The sequence below is a fragment of the Delphinus delphis genome, chromosome X, assembly GCF_949987515.2.
Source record: "Delphinus delphis chromosome X, mDelDel1.2, whole genome shotgun sequence".
In the NCBI taxonomy this organism is placed as follows: Eukaryota; Metazoa; Chordata; class Mammalia; order Artiodactyla; family Delphinidae; genus Delphinus; species Delphinus delphis.
In genome coordinates, this window is record NC_082704.1 from 70,606,284 (window position 1) to 70,626,062 (window position 19,779).

At 55.1% G+C, this 19,779-nt stretch overlaps 1 protein-coding gene across 1 annotated transcript in view; it reads right to left on the reverse strand.

Moving 5' to 3' along the window:
* Window positions 1-237: 237 nt before the first annotated feature.
* The window catches only part of STARD8 (StAR related lipid transfer domain containing 8), a 32,832-nt gene continuing 13,290 nt past the window's right edge, over window positions 238-19,779 (reverse strand). Inside the window, exons 2-14 of the mRNA XM_060003163.1 lie at window positions 13,739-13,810; window positions 11,210-11,291; window positions 10,177-10,240; window positions 7,559-8,946; window positions 6,694-6,867; window positions 5,546-5,705; window positions 4,883-5,081; window positions 4,272-4,482; window positions 3,907-4,021; window positions 3,399-3,623; window positions 2,189-2,406; window positions 1,912-2,088; window positions 238-1,768 (exon numbers count right to left, since the gene is read on the reverse strand). Of these exons, the coding sequence (XP_059859146.1) occupies window positions 1,651-1,768; window positions 1,912-2,088; window positions 2,189-2,406; window positions 3,399-3,623; window positions 3,907-4,021; window positions 4,272-4,482; window positions 4,883-5,081; window positions 5,546-5,705; window positions 6,694-6,867; window positions 7,559-8,946; window positions 10,177-10,233 (3,042 nt within the window). The 5' untranslated portion in view covers window positions 10,234-10,240; window positions 11,210-11,291; window positions 13,739-13,810 and the 3' untranslated portion in view covers window positions 238-1,650. The remainder of the gene's footprint in view (window positions 1,769-1,911; window positions 2,089-2,188; window positions 2,407-3,398; window positions 3,624-3,906; window positions 4,022-4,271; window positions 4,483-4,882; window positions 5,082-5,545; window positions 5,706-6,693; window positions 6,868-7,558; window positions 8,947-10,176; window positions 10,241-11,209; window positions 11,292-13,738; window positions 13,811-19,779) is intronic.

The window sequence follows — 19,779 nt, forward strand, 5'->3', positions numbered from 1 at the left end:
TTGCGGCTTCTGCCCAAGCCCTGGCTTCTCAGAATCCTGCCTCTCCCAGCCCCAATCATCTCCCGAAGAGAAAGGCTGAGGCCCTTCCCCATTTCTCCTGCGGCCTCCCTCAAGTCCTACGTTGGTAACACGCACAACCTCTGACCCTAACACCGAAACTGCATCGTAATTTGCCTCTTGTCCCTGGCCCATCGTCTCAGCAAAGACAACCACACAGACAGAGTGCATCTGTAGGAATGCTTTATTGTTCCACTAGGGGTGGTCACATGGACCATGCTCTCCACCTCCCCTGTCTCATCTTAAGTGCCCTTCCCGCTGAGGCTTTCCAGACCCCTGCCCCCACCCAACAGATTATGGTACACTAATGATAGAATACGTGTGTGTGTGTGTGTGTGTGTGTGTATAGATGTGTGTGTGTGTATATATGTATCTATATATATACACAAATACATTTTTTATATTCTGACTGTACAGTATTTACAGATACAAATAAAATAGATAGGTTTAAACATTACAACTGACTGGCTGGAACCCATCCCACTCCAGTTTATTCAGCCAAAAACGATAATAAAGCACCAGCTGGCGTTTGGCATTTGACTTTGCACGTGAACCAAGATGGCTGGTGGGTGGGATAGGTCAGGTTTGGATCAAGCCCCAGCAGGCTGAGATGACATTATGCCCTTCCATCTGACTAGCTGGCTGCTTGAACCAGGGGCCAGGTCTCTGCTGGAGGAAGGGACTGTCATATCAGCCTGCTAACGCAGGCAGGAAAAGCAGGAAAAGCGACGCGGACATCGATAGTGTCTCCTCACCACCATCTGCTTTTGCTCAGCCCGTGTGGTGGGAGCGAGGCTGTTTACCCTCTAGACATGGCAGTGCGTGGCCAACGGCTACACAGGACCCCAGGGAGTGGCAGATAAAGTATGGGGCCCGAGTCAGGGGAGATTGGTTCATTGGTCTCTTGAGATCTGAGAAAGGAAGGTTCCCCCCACTCTCACATCCCAAGCTACCCCAAATCGTCATGTCACCTACTGGGACCCATCAGTGCCTCCTCTTTAAATCAGCCTCATAAAAATCAGCATCATATTTACACAAATCAAACAGCTCATGGTGGCTGGGGCTGCTCTGTGCTCTGCCCCTGTGCCTATCCACTCCGGTCCAAATTCTCTGCAAAAACCAGTTTAGGACCAATGTTGGGCCCCAAGGCACTACCAGAACCTCCTGTCCAAACTCAAAGGGACCCTAGCACCAAACAGGATGGCTTGGCCTCTCAGAATGGCAGAGTGCTAGGAGCACACACTACTCTCTGCCTCCTCACCCCGCAGGCGGAGGAGCTGGGAAGGCTTCAGACTGACCGGTGGCTCCTTGGACTTGAAGGGCAGTAGCCGTCTTCCTGCTCCAAAAGTGACTCCTCTCTCTCGGGAGGGCAGAACACAGGTTTGGGGGTGGAGATGGAGTGGAGACAGGACACTGAAATTCTCTCTTCCTTCCCTGTACCTATGGAGGAGCTTCAGGAAGTAAGGGCGACCGCATGGCCTTGCCTCTACCCTTGGAAGCAGCAACCATCCGAGGGCGGCTCTGCTCTCATTCCCCCTCACTGAGGTGGTGCCAGGGGGCCTGAGTGGTGCCAATCTGGGACCAGGCCAAGGCTCACAACTTTGTCTCAGGGCCAGCTGCCTGCAGGGTCGGGAAGGAATCCCGGATCTTTGCCACCTCCATGGCACACAGGTGCCCGAAGACTTTGTTGTACCAGTCAGGAGAACGGCCCCTGGGGAAGTAGAAGCAGGAAGCCATGAGCCGTGGGTACTTCCCTGGAGCCCCTGCCAGGGACAAGGAAGACAGGACTTGCCCCCCAGGATCAGGGGCATGGGGTAGAGGTGGGGGGGGCGCGGGGCTGAGGTGGCCTGGTACCTGAGGTCAGCGCGGCAAATGTGAGTGAGCCGGGAGCGGCCCAGGCCGCAAGGTTCCATGAGGTACTGGGAAGTGAGCATCAGGGCCCGCACCCCCGACTCCGGCACGGGTTGCTCAGGATCCAGGGACTGAGAGACGAGGAGGCAACCCCCACGGGGCAGGTCAGAGCGCCACATCCTGTGGGGAAGGGACACACACATTCAGCTTCCTAGCGCCGGTTCCCACCCTACCTCCTCAGTCCCCCAAGTACAGCAGGGTGACAGCTCAAGCCCCTCACCGGAGCACCACAAAGTCGCGGCAGGGATGGGGCGCCATGCTGTCGGTGACGTAGTGGTACAGCTCCACACCCGGCATCAGGGCTTCCAACACCTGGGCCCGCAGAAGGTCCTCATCCCAGAGGGCCCTCTCCCGCAGGACACGGTGTAGCACCACGGCCGGAGGGGCAGCCACTTCTGTGGATGCCTTCCACACACACAGCGGGTGCCCGTCTGGTGCCTGCGAGCCACAGGAGTGGGGACGGGGGAAGCTGTCAGGGCTGGAGAACTCCCAATCCACCCCTGGGCCCCGGCCTGCCCTCACTCCAGCCCCCAACAAGGGAAGGAGGCAGGACTACTCCGCTAACCCCAGCCAGATCCAGACAGGCCAGCCCTGCGCTCCCTGTCCTCTTTCTCCTTTCCAAATTTCTGCTCCTCCGCCTGCTCAAGGGCACAAAGAGATGACAGGACACACATTCTCTGAGGCCTACTAGGCTCTACCAAGCAATGGGCACAGTGCTTGGAATTTCTGGAACTGAATATGGTGGTCATCCTCAAGGAACTCCCCGTCTAGTGTGGGAAGCGGAACACGTGCATGGCAACAAAAGCCGCCACTTCCTGAGCCTTTTGCATGTGCCAGGCCCTGTGCAAGCTTCTCACCCTGACCCTGTAAAGAAGCTTTTACTATGACCGGTTTATCCATGGCAAACCTTGGGCTTGCAGTGTTACTTATAATCAGAATCCGAGAAAGAACATGGCTAGTGCCAAGAGAAGGACAGAGAGAAGTCACCTCCAGCCTGGGGTATGACTGGAGGCTCTGAATGGAGGAGGGGCGTATCAAGCTGGGGCTGAAAATGGCTGCGGAAATATAATGCTTGGGGCAGGTCCAGGCAGGAGGACAGCAGGGGTGGAAGCACAAAGGTGGAAACGTGAGGAGCTCAGCGTGACTGCAGTGCAGGTAGGGATGGCAGGTGAGGCTCTAAAAGTAGTGACATGTCTGGAGTGGGCTTTCGGGAAGATAATTCCGGCAGGTGCTCCCTGAGAGAGCGAGCCCTGGTCTCATTTGCTTCTCACTTCCTTAAGGTCCTCGCTCTGCTGGCTGACATTCTCCAAGTATCAGGCGGAAGCACAGCGAGACAGGCGGGGGCAGCTCCTTCCCTGAGGATCCCTGCACACAGCCTGCACTCTGCCCTCTCCCAGCCCCATGGTCACCCTGGGCAGTGTGGTCCTCACCTTCTTGCAAGCCAGCTCCGTGTTCTGGGGCCCTGGCACACTCATCCAGCCCTTGAAGCGCTCAGCGGCATCGCGCAGCAGCTCCTGGATGCTCTCTTCCATGTAGAGGCACAGGCTCATGCCAGAAGCTCGGGCCTGCCGCAGCTCAGCCAGGGCTGGGCCCGGAGGGCTGAGCTCAGCTGCACTGTAGGAGCCACACAGTTGTAGCACCATGTCCTGGGGCACCTGGGAGAGCACACACACACCAGGCTGGGGGCCATGGGAAGCAGCAGAGTCAGGGACGCCCAGTCCCAGAGCCCACGGGGTCTGCCAGGTTCATTTTAAGGGAGCGGAGAGACCTGGCTACTGCGGTGTGGTAGATGAAAAACTTTGTAGGGGAAGAGCTGAAAGTAGGACATTGAAGCATTATGTGTCAAGATGCGCCCTATCCCTGACTTAGGGTGCAAAGGTCAGGCATGTTGGTTCTGCCGGGTCTGAGAAGTAGGCACCATGGCCTAGAGTGACTCACCTGGAAAAGTTTCTTGCAGTCACTGATCATGTGTGATAGGCCCTGGGTGGCAGCCATGTTCTCACTCAAGTCCTTAGGGCCTGGCCGGCCAACCAGGCTACGTTTGCTCTTGATCCTGGAGGGAAGGGCCAGGAAGAGAGGATGGCACGAGGGCACAAGTCAAGCTCCCCAGAAGCCTGTTTGCCAGTCCTGAACACAAAACAACCTGCTGCTTCACACCATCCAACCAGCCCAGGGCCCCTGAGGAGTCAGGCTGGTCCCTTGTGGTGATGCCTGGGAACTGCAGTGCCAAGCACCCAGGGCCAAAAAGCCAATGGGGCCCAAACCCTTCCTGCTTGGCCCTGCCATGCCTTGCCCTGTCTCACCTGGGGGAGGGGTTATCCTTCTTGGAGACGTTGAGGTGGAAGATGGAAGGTGCCAGGCACACAGCCAGGTTACCAGCTGTCATCTGGTTTTCCTCAGCTGAGGCAATGTCGCTCAGGAAATAGAGCAGGGTCTGTAGCACCTCTCGGTTCTCATCGGGGAGCAGCAAGGTGGCGGCTTGCGCGGCTGCCAACCATTGATCCTTGGGGAGGACTGTGAGGAAGGCAGACAGAAGGGCTTCCTTATTCCCCAAGAGCCTCTGGCAGCAAGCTTCCTGCTTCCAGGAATGCAGAAGGCACAGTGGTCCCAAGGGGAAGTTGGTGAGGGGGAAGGTGGACTCTGGGAGGTCTCTGGGTGCTAGATCAAGCCCGGCTGTAATGCGAAGCATGAGCTTGGGGAAGTCCCTGCCATTCCTCAGGGCCTCAGTCCATATAATGGGTTTGGGGAATAGAATGTGGTCTCTAAGGACCTTTCCAACTCGGCATAGTAAATCTTCCACTGAGCTCATTGGCGCAGCTACACTTGCCTGCACAAGGTTTATCCTCCACAAGCCCTAGGATTCAGGGAGGCCGAGAACCTGGCAGGTTACTGAGGATAGGTGCAGGCGACTCACGCTGGTAGATCTGTAGGAAAGTGGTAGTGAGCTTGCTGGTGAAGATTGGCTCAGGCAGGTCCCGGAAATACTGCTTCAGCAGGTCAGCCACATCATAGGCAGACTGGCCCTCGTAGCAGACGTTGTCGGGGGAGGTCTCGTTCATTTGACGCAGGTTCTGGATCCTGGACTTCACCCCGGATTTGCGGAAGATGCCCACCTGGCCCATGCAGGGGAGGGAGAGAGGGAGACATGCAGGGGTGGGAGGGAGACTGTGAGGCCAGCCCTAGACCGTGTGTGTTAGGAGTGGAGGCCACCCCAGAGACATCCAAGCCTGGCAAGCTTCCTGCTGGGCAGGGTAGGAGAGAAATGGCAAAACCAAAGAGCCTTGGGGCCAAGGAGAAAGATGGCTTTAGTGGAGATGAGTAGGAAAACGAGGACCTAGGCTAAGGCGGGCTCCTGGAAGGTGGGGGCTAATGCGCCTGGGCCAGAAAAAAGCTGGCACAGAGCCGGGCAGAAGGGAGCTTTGGGTCCATCCTTGTTGGGCCTTCCTGAGGATAGGAAAAGCTTCTGGTGGGCCAGCCCAACCCAGGGGGAAGGCCAGAGCAGCTCCCCTCCCTAATCCCTCAGCCTTGGACTTCCTTCCCATCACCACCTCTCTTCGTGCTCCCCAGAAGGCCTCACCTGGTCCAGGCACTGGCTACGCAGGTAGCGCATGGCTTGCTGAATGCTCTGGGGTAGTGGCTGGCCCGTGCGCTGCACATGGATGAGGGGCGGCACCCCAAACACATGCTGACCCCGGTAGTCCGGTGTCTTGTTCCTCTTCATGAACTTGGGCACTGACCTGTTTGGGGGAGGGACAAAAGATCAGGAACAAGGATGGGGTAGGCCCAGACACAGCTTGGAGACTCTGTCTGCAGTCTTGGGGGACTCAGGTGTGGGTGAGCAGGGTAAGAAACATGCCATCTCCCCACAGGCAACATTCATTGAGCACCTGCTCTGGGCCCAGTCCTAGGGAGTCCCAGAGGAACACAGGGAGCTCTCAGTCTGGTCAAGGAGATGACCGCACTGACAGGCAGTGACAATACACGTGGCCAGGAGTGTGCCAAGAACTTAGGGGAAGACCCACGAGGGAGGGGAATTGTATGTACCTAGGGGGTCAGGGAAGGCTTCAGAGAGAAGGTGGAAATTCAGCTGGCTCTTAAGGGATGGGTAGGCCTTGTCCCAGAGGATAAATGGGAAAAAGACATTCCAGGCAGAGAGAACAGCATGGGCAAAGGCAAAGAGGCAGGAACAAGAGCACGGTGCATTCAGATAAGGGTGACTAGTCTGCTGGCCTGTATGGTGGTGTTGCTTGGGTATGGCGGACTAAAGAGCCTGACAGATGAGGCGGGGTTGGAACGTGAAAGGATCATGATGGGAAGGAAACTGGACTGTATTCTTTGGCAATGGGGAGCCACAGGAGGGTATCTGTCAGGAGAGTGACCACCAAAGATGCATATTAGGACAATCTCCCTGGTGGCAGCATGGAAACTGGGATGGAGGAGGTATAGCTGGGGGGCCTGGGATCCCAACCCCCACCCCAGCCCTCCTCATTCATGGCACACACTCATGTGAATCCCATGTGCATCCCCCACAGACATACATTTGCCACCCAGAGCCACACTGACCTCTCCAGCCTCCTGGCGCATCCCACCACTCCATTGGCCTAGGGGCTCCACCTGCCTGCACCCACCTTCTGAGGGTGACCCTCCCAGGGCCCTGGAGTGGGGGCAGAGAGGGATCCAGGACTTGGATGAGCAGCTTGGTGCCCACCATGGCCCAGGACTCACCAGACCCAGCCCTGTTTGTGGGGGACAGTGTACTTCTCCATGAAGGCGGTGAGCCGCAGCAGTGAGCCCTTGTGCAAGAGGTGGATCTGGCTGGCAAACTGCCGGTTGATCTCCAGCGACTCTGAGTTGAGGCTGGGCCGGTGGGAGTTCTGGAAGCTGTGCCAGCGGAGCTTCCTGGTGAGGGGTGAGGGGGTAGAGAAGGCCAGAGGAGCAGGTTTCAGTAAACCTTAGTAAAATTGTGTTCTTCTGGTCTTTTTATTTTTCCCCAAAAGAAAAAATATACAAGGAGAAGGGACCACTGTCAGCAATGACGCTGGGCCCCAGGGTGGAGAAAGCTTAGTCTTGGTTTCCAGGGCTGCACAGCGGCCAGATGCTGTCAGAAAGGGTGGCACCGAGCTCAGGCCCATCTAGTGCCAGCAAACAGTATCAGTCCCCCTTCCTTTCAAGACTGCAGTGGAGGGGCTGCTCTGAGAAACCCAGAATAGTGAAGCTGGGGATCAGAGACCATCTCCTGTGATGCCCTTGATTTACACACGGGGCAACTGAGACCCAAAAGGAGCCACAGTTTGCGCAAGGCCATAGCAGAGGCGGGTCCTGAACCTCACATTCCAGATTCCTGATCCCATTACTCTTTCTATTTCTCTTCTGGGACTGGATTCCCAGGGGCAATCACTCAGTCCCTAAGAACTTGCCCCTGCGCCTTGTGATGAAGCAATTGGCTTGGGGGAGTGAGGAGGGAAAGAGGAAGGGAAGAGAGAAACGGGGTAGGGGAAGAGATGAAGGGAGGGAGAGGGACAGGGAGATGGGGGAAAGAGAGAGAGAGGGACAACAGAAGCCCTGCCCCAACCCTACCCTGAACTCCCACCTGTAGGGTCTGGTAAGTGAGGCCCCAACACCTGAATCTCGTCGTTCACGGGGTGCTGATGCCTGGAGTCCAGCCAGGGACCCTGTGGCCTCAGTCTCGTTTGTGGAGTTCCCGCTACTGTCCAGCTCACTGGAGGAGGCCACAGTGTCAGAAATAGAGTGTCCTTCCACAGACAGACTGGAGGCAGAGGTGGGCTCCCCGCCTGAATTTGCCTCCTGCTCATGATCCTGAGCCAAGCCGGGGGCCCCGGCCTCTGCCAGTGCCAGAAGTTCAGCCTCAGCTGGGGCCTGAGCCTGAGCCGGGACTCCTGGCTGGACATCCACCTGGCCCGGGGCTGAGGACTCCCTGAGGGCTGGAGCCTCTCCCTGGGCCCGAGCCTCATCGGTCTGGCCTTCCACTCCACTGGTGGCTATTTCTACTGATGAAGCGGCTTCCTCCTCTTCTTCCTCTTCCTTATCTCCAGGCCCCAGGTCTGGGTACATGGCCTGAGACCAGAGCTCCACCCGCTGCTGCAGCCCCCACACGTGCTGGAGGATGTCATCCAGGTGAGTATGGCTGTCCCCACCCTCCTCCTCCTCTTCAGCCTCGGCACCAGCCAGGACAGGCTCAGCTGGGTACAGCTCAGGCATGTTGTCATAGGTGCTGGCGTGGCTGCCCGTGGAGCCACAGGAGCCCCGCCGCCCTTCATAGCCCCAGCAGCTACCTGGCTGCCGATCTGCCAGGTGGTGTCCATCCTCAGGGCACAGGCTCTCAATGGACAGGGAGCGAGGGAATGTGCCTGGTTTGTGGTCCCTGGGCACGTGCACCAGGCAGTCACCCCAGTGTGCCCGCTGAGGACGCTGGAATGTGGCCACAGGCCAGGCCTCCCAGGCCCTCTGGGTCTCAGTGCCACTGCCACTGGCTGAGGTGGCCGCCCGGTTCTTGGCCCTGTAGAGGAAGCCACGGCGACTTCGGAAAGAGGCGGCTTTGGTGGCCTTCTCCGAGGTGGCTGAACTACGCTCTGGCTCTGCTTGCCGGCTGCCACCCTTTTCCTTCCGCCTCAGGGACTCAAGGTGCTTGAGGAAGCTCCGGGAACGGTGCTTCTTGGCTTTGCCTTGTGGAGTCTCCTGGTCCTGAGTGGGGCTGAGGAAGGGCCGGCCACTTGGGCTGGGAGCACAGCCTAGCAAGGGCAGGCCCACTGGCTCGGGTGGTAGGCTCACAGTGATGGCTGGCAGGGAGGTGGCACTAAGCTCAGTGAGGACGCTCTCACAGCTGGAGGTCACTGGCAGGCCAGGGCTCGGTGGGGCCAGCAGGTCAGAGGAGCCCACATGAGACCAGCGCTTACTTTCTCTCTGGAAGGCCCAGTGGTTGTTGATGGTACAATGCTCTTCCTCCTCTGAGTCTTCATTCTGGGAAGGGCGCCACAGGGTGGGGTCAGAGGTGTCCAGCCCACGAGCCCTTGCTTGGGCTCCACTCTCTGCCTCCAAACTCTTGGGGGACTTTGGGACAAAGGGCCCTGCTCTCTGGCTGAGAACACGTCCTAGGAGGGGGGAACTGGCTCTGGGATTGCCAGAAGCAGCTAGGAGTCATGGAGGAAGCCCAGATGGAGGGTAGTGGTCATCTGATCAATCAAATTCTTCCCCATTTTATAGATAGGGAAACCCAAACAAATGAGAAGCCACTTGCCCAAGGTCATACAATGTCTGCACTAAGTCGGTGACAGGGCCAGGGCTAGAATCCAAGCATCTTGACCTCCTGTTCTCAGCAGCCTCCCAGTGAGTCTCTAGCCTATACTCTTAGATTAGAATCCCAGAATGGCAGAGCTAGAAAGGATATTTTAGATTTTCTAGTTTTCTAATTTGCAAAGTGGGGAAACTGAGGACCAGAGACGGGAAGAGGCTTGTCCAAGGTCACTGAAAAGTCAGTGCAAAGCTGGGACCAGCCGCCAGGTGTCTCCTGCTTCCCGGGCCAGTGCTCTGGCAACTTGGAGATGGCAGGACTCTGGTAGGAAAAGCTCCAGAGAAAAGCCACAAAGCCTGACCCCGGGAAGGATGGGTTCATCCGGCCCACATTCCAGGGCTACATGCAGACCAAGAGCCCTCTCCGTTTCTACAATCGCAGATTGGCGGAGTCAGAAAGGCCTTTGGAGACTATTAATGCCACCCCCAATTCACTGCAGAGATGGAGAAAATGAGGCTCAGTGGGGTAAGACCCTGTGGGGTGAGGTTGGGGATCCTGACTTCTAAGACCATACAGGCCATGATTTTCCATCACATTATTCTGTCTCTGCCCCCTAGTCAAGGAATTTTTGCCATCACAGAGCAGTGTAGGCAGATGGATTTCCCTGAGGGACGGCCATCACTAGGTCAGGTTATTAGTAAGTCCAGGAGGTAGGGGTGGGCTGAAGGGGGTGGGTAAGGCTGCAGGCCAAGGTACTTGTTCTCACACCCCAACTTTGAGACCAGGCTCACCAAAACCCAACAGCCTCATACAGCCCCCTACACCCCACTCCCAGGCTGGAGCAAGGCACTGCTCCAGACAGCCCAGACTCACAGGACACTGGAGCTAGTTTCATAAGTGGTTTTTCTTTGACCTGGGTTCCCCACAAGACCACAGAGCCTACTCTTGTCCTAACTCACCTGCTTGCATTGAAAATGAACCTCCAGTTTCATCGAGGCACAACTGTTCAAGGTCATCAGCCTCCTGCAAGGAAACAAAGCAGGGTTCACTCAAGGGTCCCAAGCCCCAGAGCCTGCAGGGCATAGCCTGCCAGGACACTCCCAAGATGCCACCCACTGCTTTGCGTGCCCAAGACATCAAAACTTCTCCCAAGTCCCCATGTTCATGAAGGTTTCAGTGCCAGACATGATGCTGTGGAGATTATGGGCTCTGCCCTCTGGGAACATATAGATGTGGGAAAACCCACTACAGAGATGGGACATGTTCAAAAACAGAGTAGACAGAAGGCACAGCAGGCACACAGGGGGCGGGACAAGGAACTTCCATGAAGGCAGGGGAATGCAGTCAGGGAAGACTTGCTGGAGAACAGAAATAGGATTCAGAGGGAGAGAGAAACAGGGACTCATATACCAGGCTTCGATAAGAGCCTGTGACAATGTAGAGAGGGAAACGGTCAGTAAACAGACCAGTGTGTGTGTGAGGGGAGGACTGAGGCTGATAAGGTCAGTCAAAGCCAAGTTGCAAAAGGCCTCAGGTGTCATGCTGAAAAAGCTCTGGACTTCTCCCTGCAGACAGCGAGACATTTGAAGCATACGAGTACCCACTGGGAAGCTGACTCTGGTGGCTATAGGGACGTTGGATCACAGCAAGGAGGGGAATGCAGAGCGGGAAGGCCCGAAGGCCAGTTAGGAGGATGAATCCAAGAAGTCGTGGTTTGGCCTCAAACAAGTAGAGAGGGGACAAATCAGAGGAATGTTCGGAGGCTCTAACTGAAGGGAAGAAAGAATCAAGGCTAGACCTTGGCTTTCTAGTGCCTGGGTGGGTGAGGACGTCACAGACACAGTCGACAGAGTGAACAGCGTGACTGCACCAGATGACCTTTGTTAATAGGCAGGCTCCTCCTCTGTCAGAGGGGACAAGGATTGCTTTTTCCCATGAGGAAGCCCCAAGCCAGGACCCTGACCTCCCAGGCCTGGCCCTTAGCACCCCTACCTGCACAAGGCCCCCAAAGAGTCCTCGTCCAGAAAACCGTGGTCCTTCTTCACAGAGCCAATATCCACAGGAAACGAACCTTCTGTATGCCAGAGAAAAGCCAAGATGAGTCGAGGGTGGCAGGTTAGAAACTCAGTGCCAGCGACCCTTGAGCGAGAAGAAGGGGGCCCAGGAAGCGGGGAGGCAGGCAGGCAGGAGAAAGGCTGCAGCGAAGAAGGGGCCCAGGGAGCTCATGGTTGGCCGTTGGGGGAAGGTCAAGGAAAGGATAGGAGGGTCAAGCTGGACAAGAGGACCCATCAGTCAGTTTTGGCAGGTCCATGGGGGACGGCAGGCTCGAGGCCCTGAGTGGCTGCCCAGAGCCCATGTGGGCTCCTCCAGTCCCCTCTGCATCTTGGGCTGCTCAGACAGGGAACCTCTTCCCTGACCCAAGGTGAACCGGGGAGACCAGGGAGAGAGCAAGGACAGTGTGCATGTGCAGCCAAACAACACCTCGCTTCCACTACCGCTCAGAGCAAGGGCACCCACTCCCTTGGGTCTGGGAAAGAGGAAGGAGTGGGGGAAGAGGAAATAGCATCCCCAAATCCCACACCTCTCTGCCTTACTGGTAAAACAAGCCCATGGACTCATTTACTATTATTAATTGAGCATCGACTTTGTGCCAGGCACTGGGGACACAACAGTGAATGAGACAAGACTGATCCAAGCCTACATGGAGTTTATATTGTCACAGGGGCAACAGACAGTGAACAATATGTGAGAGAAACAAACTATGCAGTTATAAATGCTAGCAAAGACATGAGCCAGGGTGACGGGGTAAAGAGAGGCCTTGCTAAGGTGGTGACTTCTGAGCTGAGCCCTGAAGAGCGAGAAGGGGTCAGCCGTGCAAAGAGCCTGGGAGAAAGTCCCAGGCAGGACCAAAACTAAGGCTCCAAGGAGGGCTAGAGCCTGGTGTGAGCAAGTGGTAGAAAGCAGCCCAGAGAGTAGTGAGCAAAGCAGAGAGAAGTATGTGGAAGCTGGGTGATGCAGTCTCGTTGGCGGGAACAAAGTGCTGACACTCACTTCATTCTGGGTGTGCTATGAAGCCAGCGGAGGAGTAACACAGAGCAGAGTAACCGAGTAATGTGGTCAGGACTGCACTTCCAGGGTCCCTCCAGCTGCTGTACATTCAGAGTAGAGGACGGAGCACAGAAAGGAGGCTGCAGCACTAGGCCAGGCGAGCGGGTCACACCTATGTGGCAGTGAAGGTGGTAGGAAGTGGATGGATTCAAGATATATTCTGGGGCTTCCCTGGTGGTGCAGTGGTTGAGAGTCCGCCTGCCGATGCGGGGGACGCGGGTTCGTGCCCCGGTCCGGGAAGATCCCACATGCCGTGGAGCGGCTGGGCCCGTGAGCCATGGCCGCTGAGCCTGCGCGTCCGGAGCCTGTGCTCCGCAACGGGAGAGGCCACAACAGTGAGAGGCCCGCGTACCGCAAAAAAAAAAAAAAAAAAAAAAAAAAAAATATATATATATATATATATATATATATATATATATATATATATATTCTGGAGGGAGAAGGGACTTGCTGGAGGGTTAGATATGCGGACGAAGGAAAAGAGGAACGGAGGATGATGCCTGGATATGGGGTGCCATCAGGTGGTGACATCTGAGACATCTGTCAGACAGCTAAGCAGAGATACTGAATTCGGAGTTGAAGAGATGAATCTGGAGCTTGGGACTGAGGTCTGGACAGAGAGGCACTGGGGAGTCATCAGAATATATATGGTACTTGGACAAGGATCTCCTGGGAGAGAGATGTCGAGCGAGAAGAGGGGCCAGGATGGAGCCCTGGGACACCCTAACAACTAGGAGCAGTTAGAGGAAGCCAAGTCAGCTAAGGAGACTGAGAGCGGCAGCCAGAGAGACAGCCGGGAGAAGAGGACATTCTAGGAGCTGAAGTGAGTGGCCAACTGTGCTGAATGCTATTGAGAGACTAAGTCAGGACTGAGAAGTGACCGCTGAATTTGACCACGTTGGAGATCTCTGGTGAGCTTGACAAGGGCTGTTTTGTTGGCAAGGTAGGGATGAAGCCAGGGTACAGTGGGGGTGTGGGAAGAAGAGGGGAACTGAAAACAGCAAGTATGAACAACTCTAGAGAAAAACAGAAAAATGAAGGAAAGCAAAGAAATAAGGCCATGGGGAGGGAAGGTGAAAGCAGGGCTGCCAGGGTGCACCCTCCATGTTGCATCTATGTAAATAGGGTTCTCAGAAACAGTACAAAGCAGATGTGGTGGTACAAAGCAGCGGCCTGGCTTGAGACAAGATACTTTAACACACGGGTGACTGCAGAGCTTGTGAGAGCTGATGAGCATGCAGGAGATAGGACAGGATGGTGTAGGAGAGAGGTTGTGACTACGGGAGCAGGGCCAGGGTATGCAGCTTTTTGTGTGGTTGAAGAAAAGATCTGAGGGACCCCATTTTCCAGCTGAAAAATGGAGGGAGAAGGCAAGTTTGGGGGTGGGGAGGGGGAGCCACTGAGTGGCCTTACCTTCAAAAAGCTGAGCATACTGAGGGAATCCTGTCGCTCGGAGCCACCTGCATGCGTTTTTGGCCTCAGCTTCTAAAACAGATGAGGGGGAGAGAGACAGAGAAAGGAGATTAGGGGGTGCTGGCGCCAAGCCGCCCTGGTGTGCGCCCCTGCACCTCCAGTAGGGAGGTACCTACAGCTCTGGTGACCTAGAAATGACAACAGAAGCACAAACAGGCTGGCACATTCACTCCATGTCACAGCTAGGATTTCCCCTCTGCTCCCCAAGCCCTACTCCCAGGATGTGCTGGGACACCTCTCTTATGCTTCATTACCTGTCCCAATCCCCCTCCCACTCTCCCACCCCTGCCCAAGAACAGGACCACCAGCAGCAGCAACTCCCAGGAACATCTGGGGTCAAGGAATACTACCAGGGGAAGAAACCACTGCTGTGTCTTCACCTCCCACCACCCCCGGGGAGCTACCCCCTTCCATGACCCAAGTAGACCGTCCTAGTACAGCTAGGGATACGCAATGTTCAACAGCTATTATTCTCTTTCCTATCATCATACCTAACATTCCCCAGCACTCTGATAAGCAAATCTCATTTAACACACACCATAAGCTGCGCAGATTTTAATATGCCCATTTTACATATCTCCAAACAGGCTCAGAAAGGAAGGGCTCGTCTACAAGTCTCGCACTTGACAAAGTAGAGTGCAGGGGCCGGAGTCCAAGCTCAGTCTGACTCCTGCTCGGGGTTCCGACCCCTTCTAACATGGCAGCTTCCCCAGTGCACTCCCTCCTCCCCCATTCACCAAGTCCCAGCCCTCCCTCCCCACGGGGCCTCCCAGGACTGTTCCGGCACTCTCCCGTGGCTTGGCCTCTTTGTGGCACAACTCAATGCTGCTTGCCAAGCTGACAGTGCTGGCCTATGGGAGTCTTGAAGGGCAATGGCTGGGTTAGCCTCCTACCTCTGCTCTGAGAGTGCCTGGCACAGGGTGGGGCACCCCTGCCAGCCTCAGTGGAGACTTGCAGCTGGACTGAAGCCACAAAGGAGGTCCTCCTGGCCATGGTAGGCTGAGTACCTGCAGCAGAACCCTGGGACTGCCAGTTCCCTACACAGGTGGTACCAGGAAGCAGTGGGGCTGGGAACATGGGACCTGGCATTGTGGTTGGGGGCACAGAGAGGCTGCTGGCTCAGCAGAGCTTCTCTGCCCATGGAGTCCTGCCCCCAACATTTCTTCTACTTCCTTAGTGCCTGTGACCAGGAGACTCCAAGGAGACTGGGGGTGGGGGGCGTTCTCCAAGACAGGAAGAGCTCTCTCCCCAGTGTTCTCCCACAAGGAAATACAAGATGAGATTCTGGTAGCCAGGAATCATAAGTTAAAGGACAAAAAGGTATTTCAGAGATGCTAGGTGGGTAGACAAGGGAGGGAACAGTGCGGGAAGGTGGAAGTCGGTCAGAAGAAATAACAGGCTCCTCAAGGGTCGCACACTAGTGAGGATTCGATGGGGAGAAGAGAAGGCTCTGAAGCTTCTGGAGCCCCTGAGGGCTTTGGGGGCAAACGGGTGGGGCGGGGATGAACACTTGTGCATTTCTGAAAGCATGTGCGTTGGTCGCTGCTGTGCCAGCATCTGTCTCTGCATGTAACTGTAGCCAAGTTTGCTCATGTCCATGATCCACATAGATCAGCATGGGACCATGAACCTGTGCACACTCCCCCACAGGCCCCTCGGTCTGTGCACGCACCTGCACCTGCATCTGTGTGCACATGTGTGTGTTTTATGTTACTACAACCTTCCAACCTACGATAGAAATCTAGGAATCACCAGGACCTCTGAGAGGTACTGGAAAGTGTTTGTTCCCGCAGAGCCCAGCTAGCAATACCTCAGCCCCTCTGGCAGGGGGCAATGCAAGCCCAGGAAATGATCCAGGTCTCTAGGCCAGTGATGATCTCCGGATGTGGTAAAAGTAGCCCAAAGGGACTTCACACCAGCCCAGGCAGCATTTGAGGGACATGGTTTTGCTGCTAGGACAGTTGAGCCGGCTGCCACAGCCACTTCCCTGTCTCCTGCTCCTACCACGCCCTCGTGAAAAGGCCCATCCCTGTCCTCAGAGCCCCTCCAGGCAACCAGCTCTGCTTTCCTGTCATTAGGACAAAGGGGAGGTGCCAAAGGAAGGACCAGGTCCGAGTTTCCAGAAAGGCAGACACAGAAGGAGACAGTGACCTCTAAAGGGCCACAGGTCTAGAATGGCCACCCAAGGCAGAGGAGCCAGTCCCCAGGAACAGGTCTGCATGTCAAGAACACACCCTTGAAGACCACTGCAGCCCTCGGTCACTCATGGCTAGAGGCAGAACAAGGAGGAGGAGGGGGAGGAGAGAGGAATCTGACTGCCCTTCCTGAGCCTGGAGGTGGCGGAAGAGTGCAGTGATGAAGTCCTGATCTTACACATCTGTGCCTCCTGCCTGAGTCACAGGTCCCGTGGGAGAGGGGCAGGCTGCCCACTCCCCTAATGCTCGGCAGCGGCCCTGGCCAGGGTTGGCGGAAAGGGGACCAGCTCACTCAGGTGGGCGCCAAGTTTTTTCATTCCTATGTAGAGGCCTCTAGCCCCTGCTATTCAAAGCATGATCCCTGGACCAGCAGCAGCACTGGCATCACCTGGGAGCTTGTTAGAAAGGCAGAATCCCAGACCTACTTAATCAGAACCTGCATTTAACTAGGTCCTCAGATGATCTGCATGCACATTAAAGTTTGAGAAGCGCTGGCATAAATCACCTACCTCAGGGCTTTTCACCCTTCGATGCACGTTAGAGTCAGCTAGGAAGCTTTGTAAAAATACCAATCCCCCGGGGCCCCGTCTCCGGAGGCCCGTTTAATTGATCTGTGGTGACACTCTCCAAATCAGTATTTTTTTAAAAAGCTACTGTATGGACTGGAAAGGGCCCAAGGGACTTTACCAAGTCACAGAGTTAAGTGTCACAACTGAGACTACGACCCTGATCTTTTAATTCCACGTCCAGCGCTCTTTCCACTGCATTATGGCACCTTCCTTCAGATGCCAGATAAACAAAGGGCTTAGACTCAAAGGAACCAACCCCAGGCCCCCAGACTTTTTTCTGCCCCTTCTGGTCTAGTGGAGTTACAAGTCTGAGTTCCAATCCTGGTTAGTCACTAGCTCTCTGACTAGCTGGTCACTAGCTCTCTGACTTTGGGCAAGTTGTTTAACCTCTCTATGACTCAGTATTCTCCTCTGTAAAATGAGAATAATAGAATCCACTTCTAATAGCTACTGAGAACATTAAATGAAATACCACACATTGTACCAAGCATTCAACAGAGAGTTCCTTCCCCACACTGACTGAAGGGTCCCAAGGAAAAAGAGAAAATGGGAGGAAGAGACTCAGCTAGTGTTCCCTTCTGGGTCTGGAGAGTGGCTGCATCTGTATCTCTGTCAGAATTGGAGCCAGATGGCTCAAGGAAGTGAGATTAAGAGGCAGAAGTTTCAAAGAGGCCACAATAGCTCCAAAAGACAAAGGAGCCAAGGAGTTAGAAGCAGGGCTCCGAATGAATCCCCAGCAGCCCTCCCTGGCAGGAATCTGGAGAATGTAATGGGTTATTACCCAACAGGATGTCAGGGACATTGGCTCCTGACAATACACCACCTCATGGAAGGCTGAGAGGCCCTGAGGCTCCCTCCCAGATGGAGCAGTCAAGGACGTAGGTCTCGGTGATTAAGGGCTGAGCTAAGGTGCTTTGCTTTGTCCCTCCCGCCCATCCCAGCCTGCCCAGGCCGGGGCCAGGAGTGACCACCTACGCCCAGGAGAGTCAATCCACCTGGGGCTGGGGCCCAGGCAGCCCAGACTGAGGATTGCCTTATGTGCCTGGCGGGAAGAGTGACACTGGGCAGGCTGAGGCGAGTGATGGAGGAATGTCTGTGGCCCCTGGTCCTGCCTCTGTGTCCAGATGTGCAGATTCCAGCAGTTTCAACCACTATGTTCTGCAGGCCATGTGCTGGCCAAGGCTAGGGTGATATGCCAGGACAGGTCAGGGACGGCACTCAGCTGGCACAAGCTGGATTCCACTGAGATTTAACCCCAGACTCTCTCCCTGGGGAGAAGCCCAACTGATCCCCTTAGGAGTTGGGGGAGACAACATACTAGAAAGCTCCAGAGTCAAATCAGGCCTCAGGGCCACACCCACAGGTCTCCCAGAGGGAGTGACAAAGAAGGAATAGCCGAGCAGCAGCGGATTGTCTCGGGGGTCAATGACAGTATCTACACCTACACTTCCACAGGCCACGTCCAGGGATCCTCTTAGCATGGCACATTTTTCTATGCAAAGATGGACAGAATGAGGAGAAATGCAGGGCTTCTGTTTTTGAGAAATGCTATATGAATGAGGGAAGAGTTTATGCACCCAGGAAAAGGGCAGCAATGTTTTCCACTGAGGAAATACAATAATGCCCAAAGATGACAACTGAGTTGGAGAAAAAGTTTTGTCCAATCACGCTGACTCCCCCACTTGCTGCCTAAGTCATCTTAGGCAAGTTGCTTTACTCTCTAAGCTTTGGTTTCCAAATCTATAAAATGGGGACTAACAACTTTCCTGCCTACCTCTGAGGTTACTGTGTGCATCTGGTTGGCTTCTGTCTGGTTTTGAAAGCAGCTCTATGAAAGTTATCATCAGAGAGGGCTGTTTTGTTAAGACAACTTGAAATCTGCATTCACAGTCTTTAAAGTTCAGTTCCGATTGTGTCCTAGGTGTAAAGTGAGAAAGTAAGTGAGCTAGAAGGAGAATAAAAGGCAATCGGCAACAAAGCTGCCAGCGCTTAGGCCTCAGCCAGCCACTCTCTTCCCTCACCAATCCCCCCCACTTCTCTTCACACCACTATTGGGGAACTCAAGCCCTTTACACCTTTTGGTCACTCAGTGGGCTGTGAGACAGCTGCTGCCCAGGGCCCAGTTCAGCCTGCTCCCTCCCAACTCAAAGTCCAGCCCAGGCCTAGGGACCAGGTAAGATCCAGGGCCCAGATCAAAGTGTCCTTGTTACTGCTGGAGCAGTCACCTCTCGACGCAGGCTATACATTATAATCTGGGGAGCTTTAAAATGCCAGTGCCTGGGCCCCAATTAAATCATGACCAATTAAATTAGACTCTCTAGGGATAGAGTTAGTTTTTATGCTTTTGAGAGCTCTCCAGGTGATTCGAAAGCACAGCCAGGGTCAAGAACCGCTGCCCTAAACAGACACGACCAGCTAAAAAGCCACAGCATAGGTCTTTAGGAGGATTCTAGCTGGAGGCGATACTCAGGCCCGTTCTCATCACTGGCCTGCGTTTTCTCCGGGCCCAATGAACAGTGATCTGAACGCATGTGGTAGGACAGGAGAGGGCACATCTGTGGGTGTTTGTGAAGGTAATTTATTCAAAGCTTACTTACTCCATGAGGCAGCTTTCAACAAACATGTTGGTTTCCTTTCCCTTACTTAGTTGCCTATTTGGAAAGGTGTCTCCCCCGTGGCCCTCACTGCAGGATGGGTGTCTCCAGCGTGATCTCTCTCACCTTCAGTGAACCCAGAAGGTAGCGCCAGTGTTCAGAGGGGTAAAGAAAGACCTGGGAGGCAGCTGTCTATGTGACAACCCAAGTTCCGAAGGTGGGCTCTGAGGCCAAGCTGGTAGCCAAAGTAGGCAGAGGGGCCGCCTACCACTCCAGGTCCTGCTGCTGCACCTGGGAAATGCCAGGTTCTGGCAAACAGCTTCTCAGATCATTTCTCTTGGTTGATGCAAGTCTCAGTTCCTCTGCCCACCCCCACTCTTAGAGAGGGACCCCGCTTGAGGAGGAGATGTTGGCCTTCCAGCAGAGGGCTCATATCTCAGTTGGCCCCAAGTGCTCATGACCAGCTCCTTTCACCCTCCCATAAGGTTACACTAAGGGGCCTTGGCCACGAGAAGAGTGCCCACCCAGCCCCAAGGTGGTGTCTCATTTGAATCTGCACAAAGGGGTCCTCGAGTTTGGTAGTGACCCTGGCATAGGTGCTGCAACAGGTGACCACCTGGCTA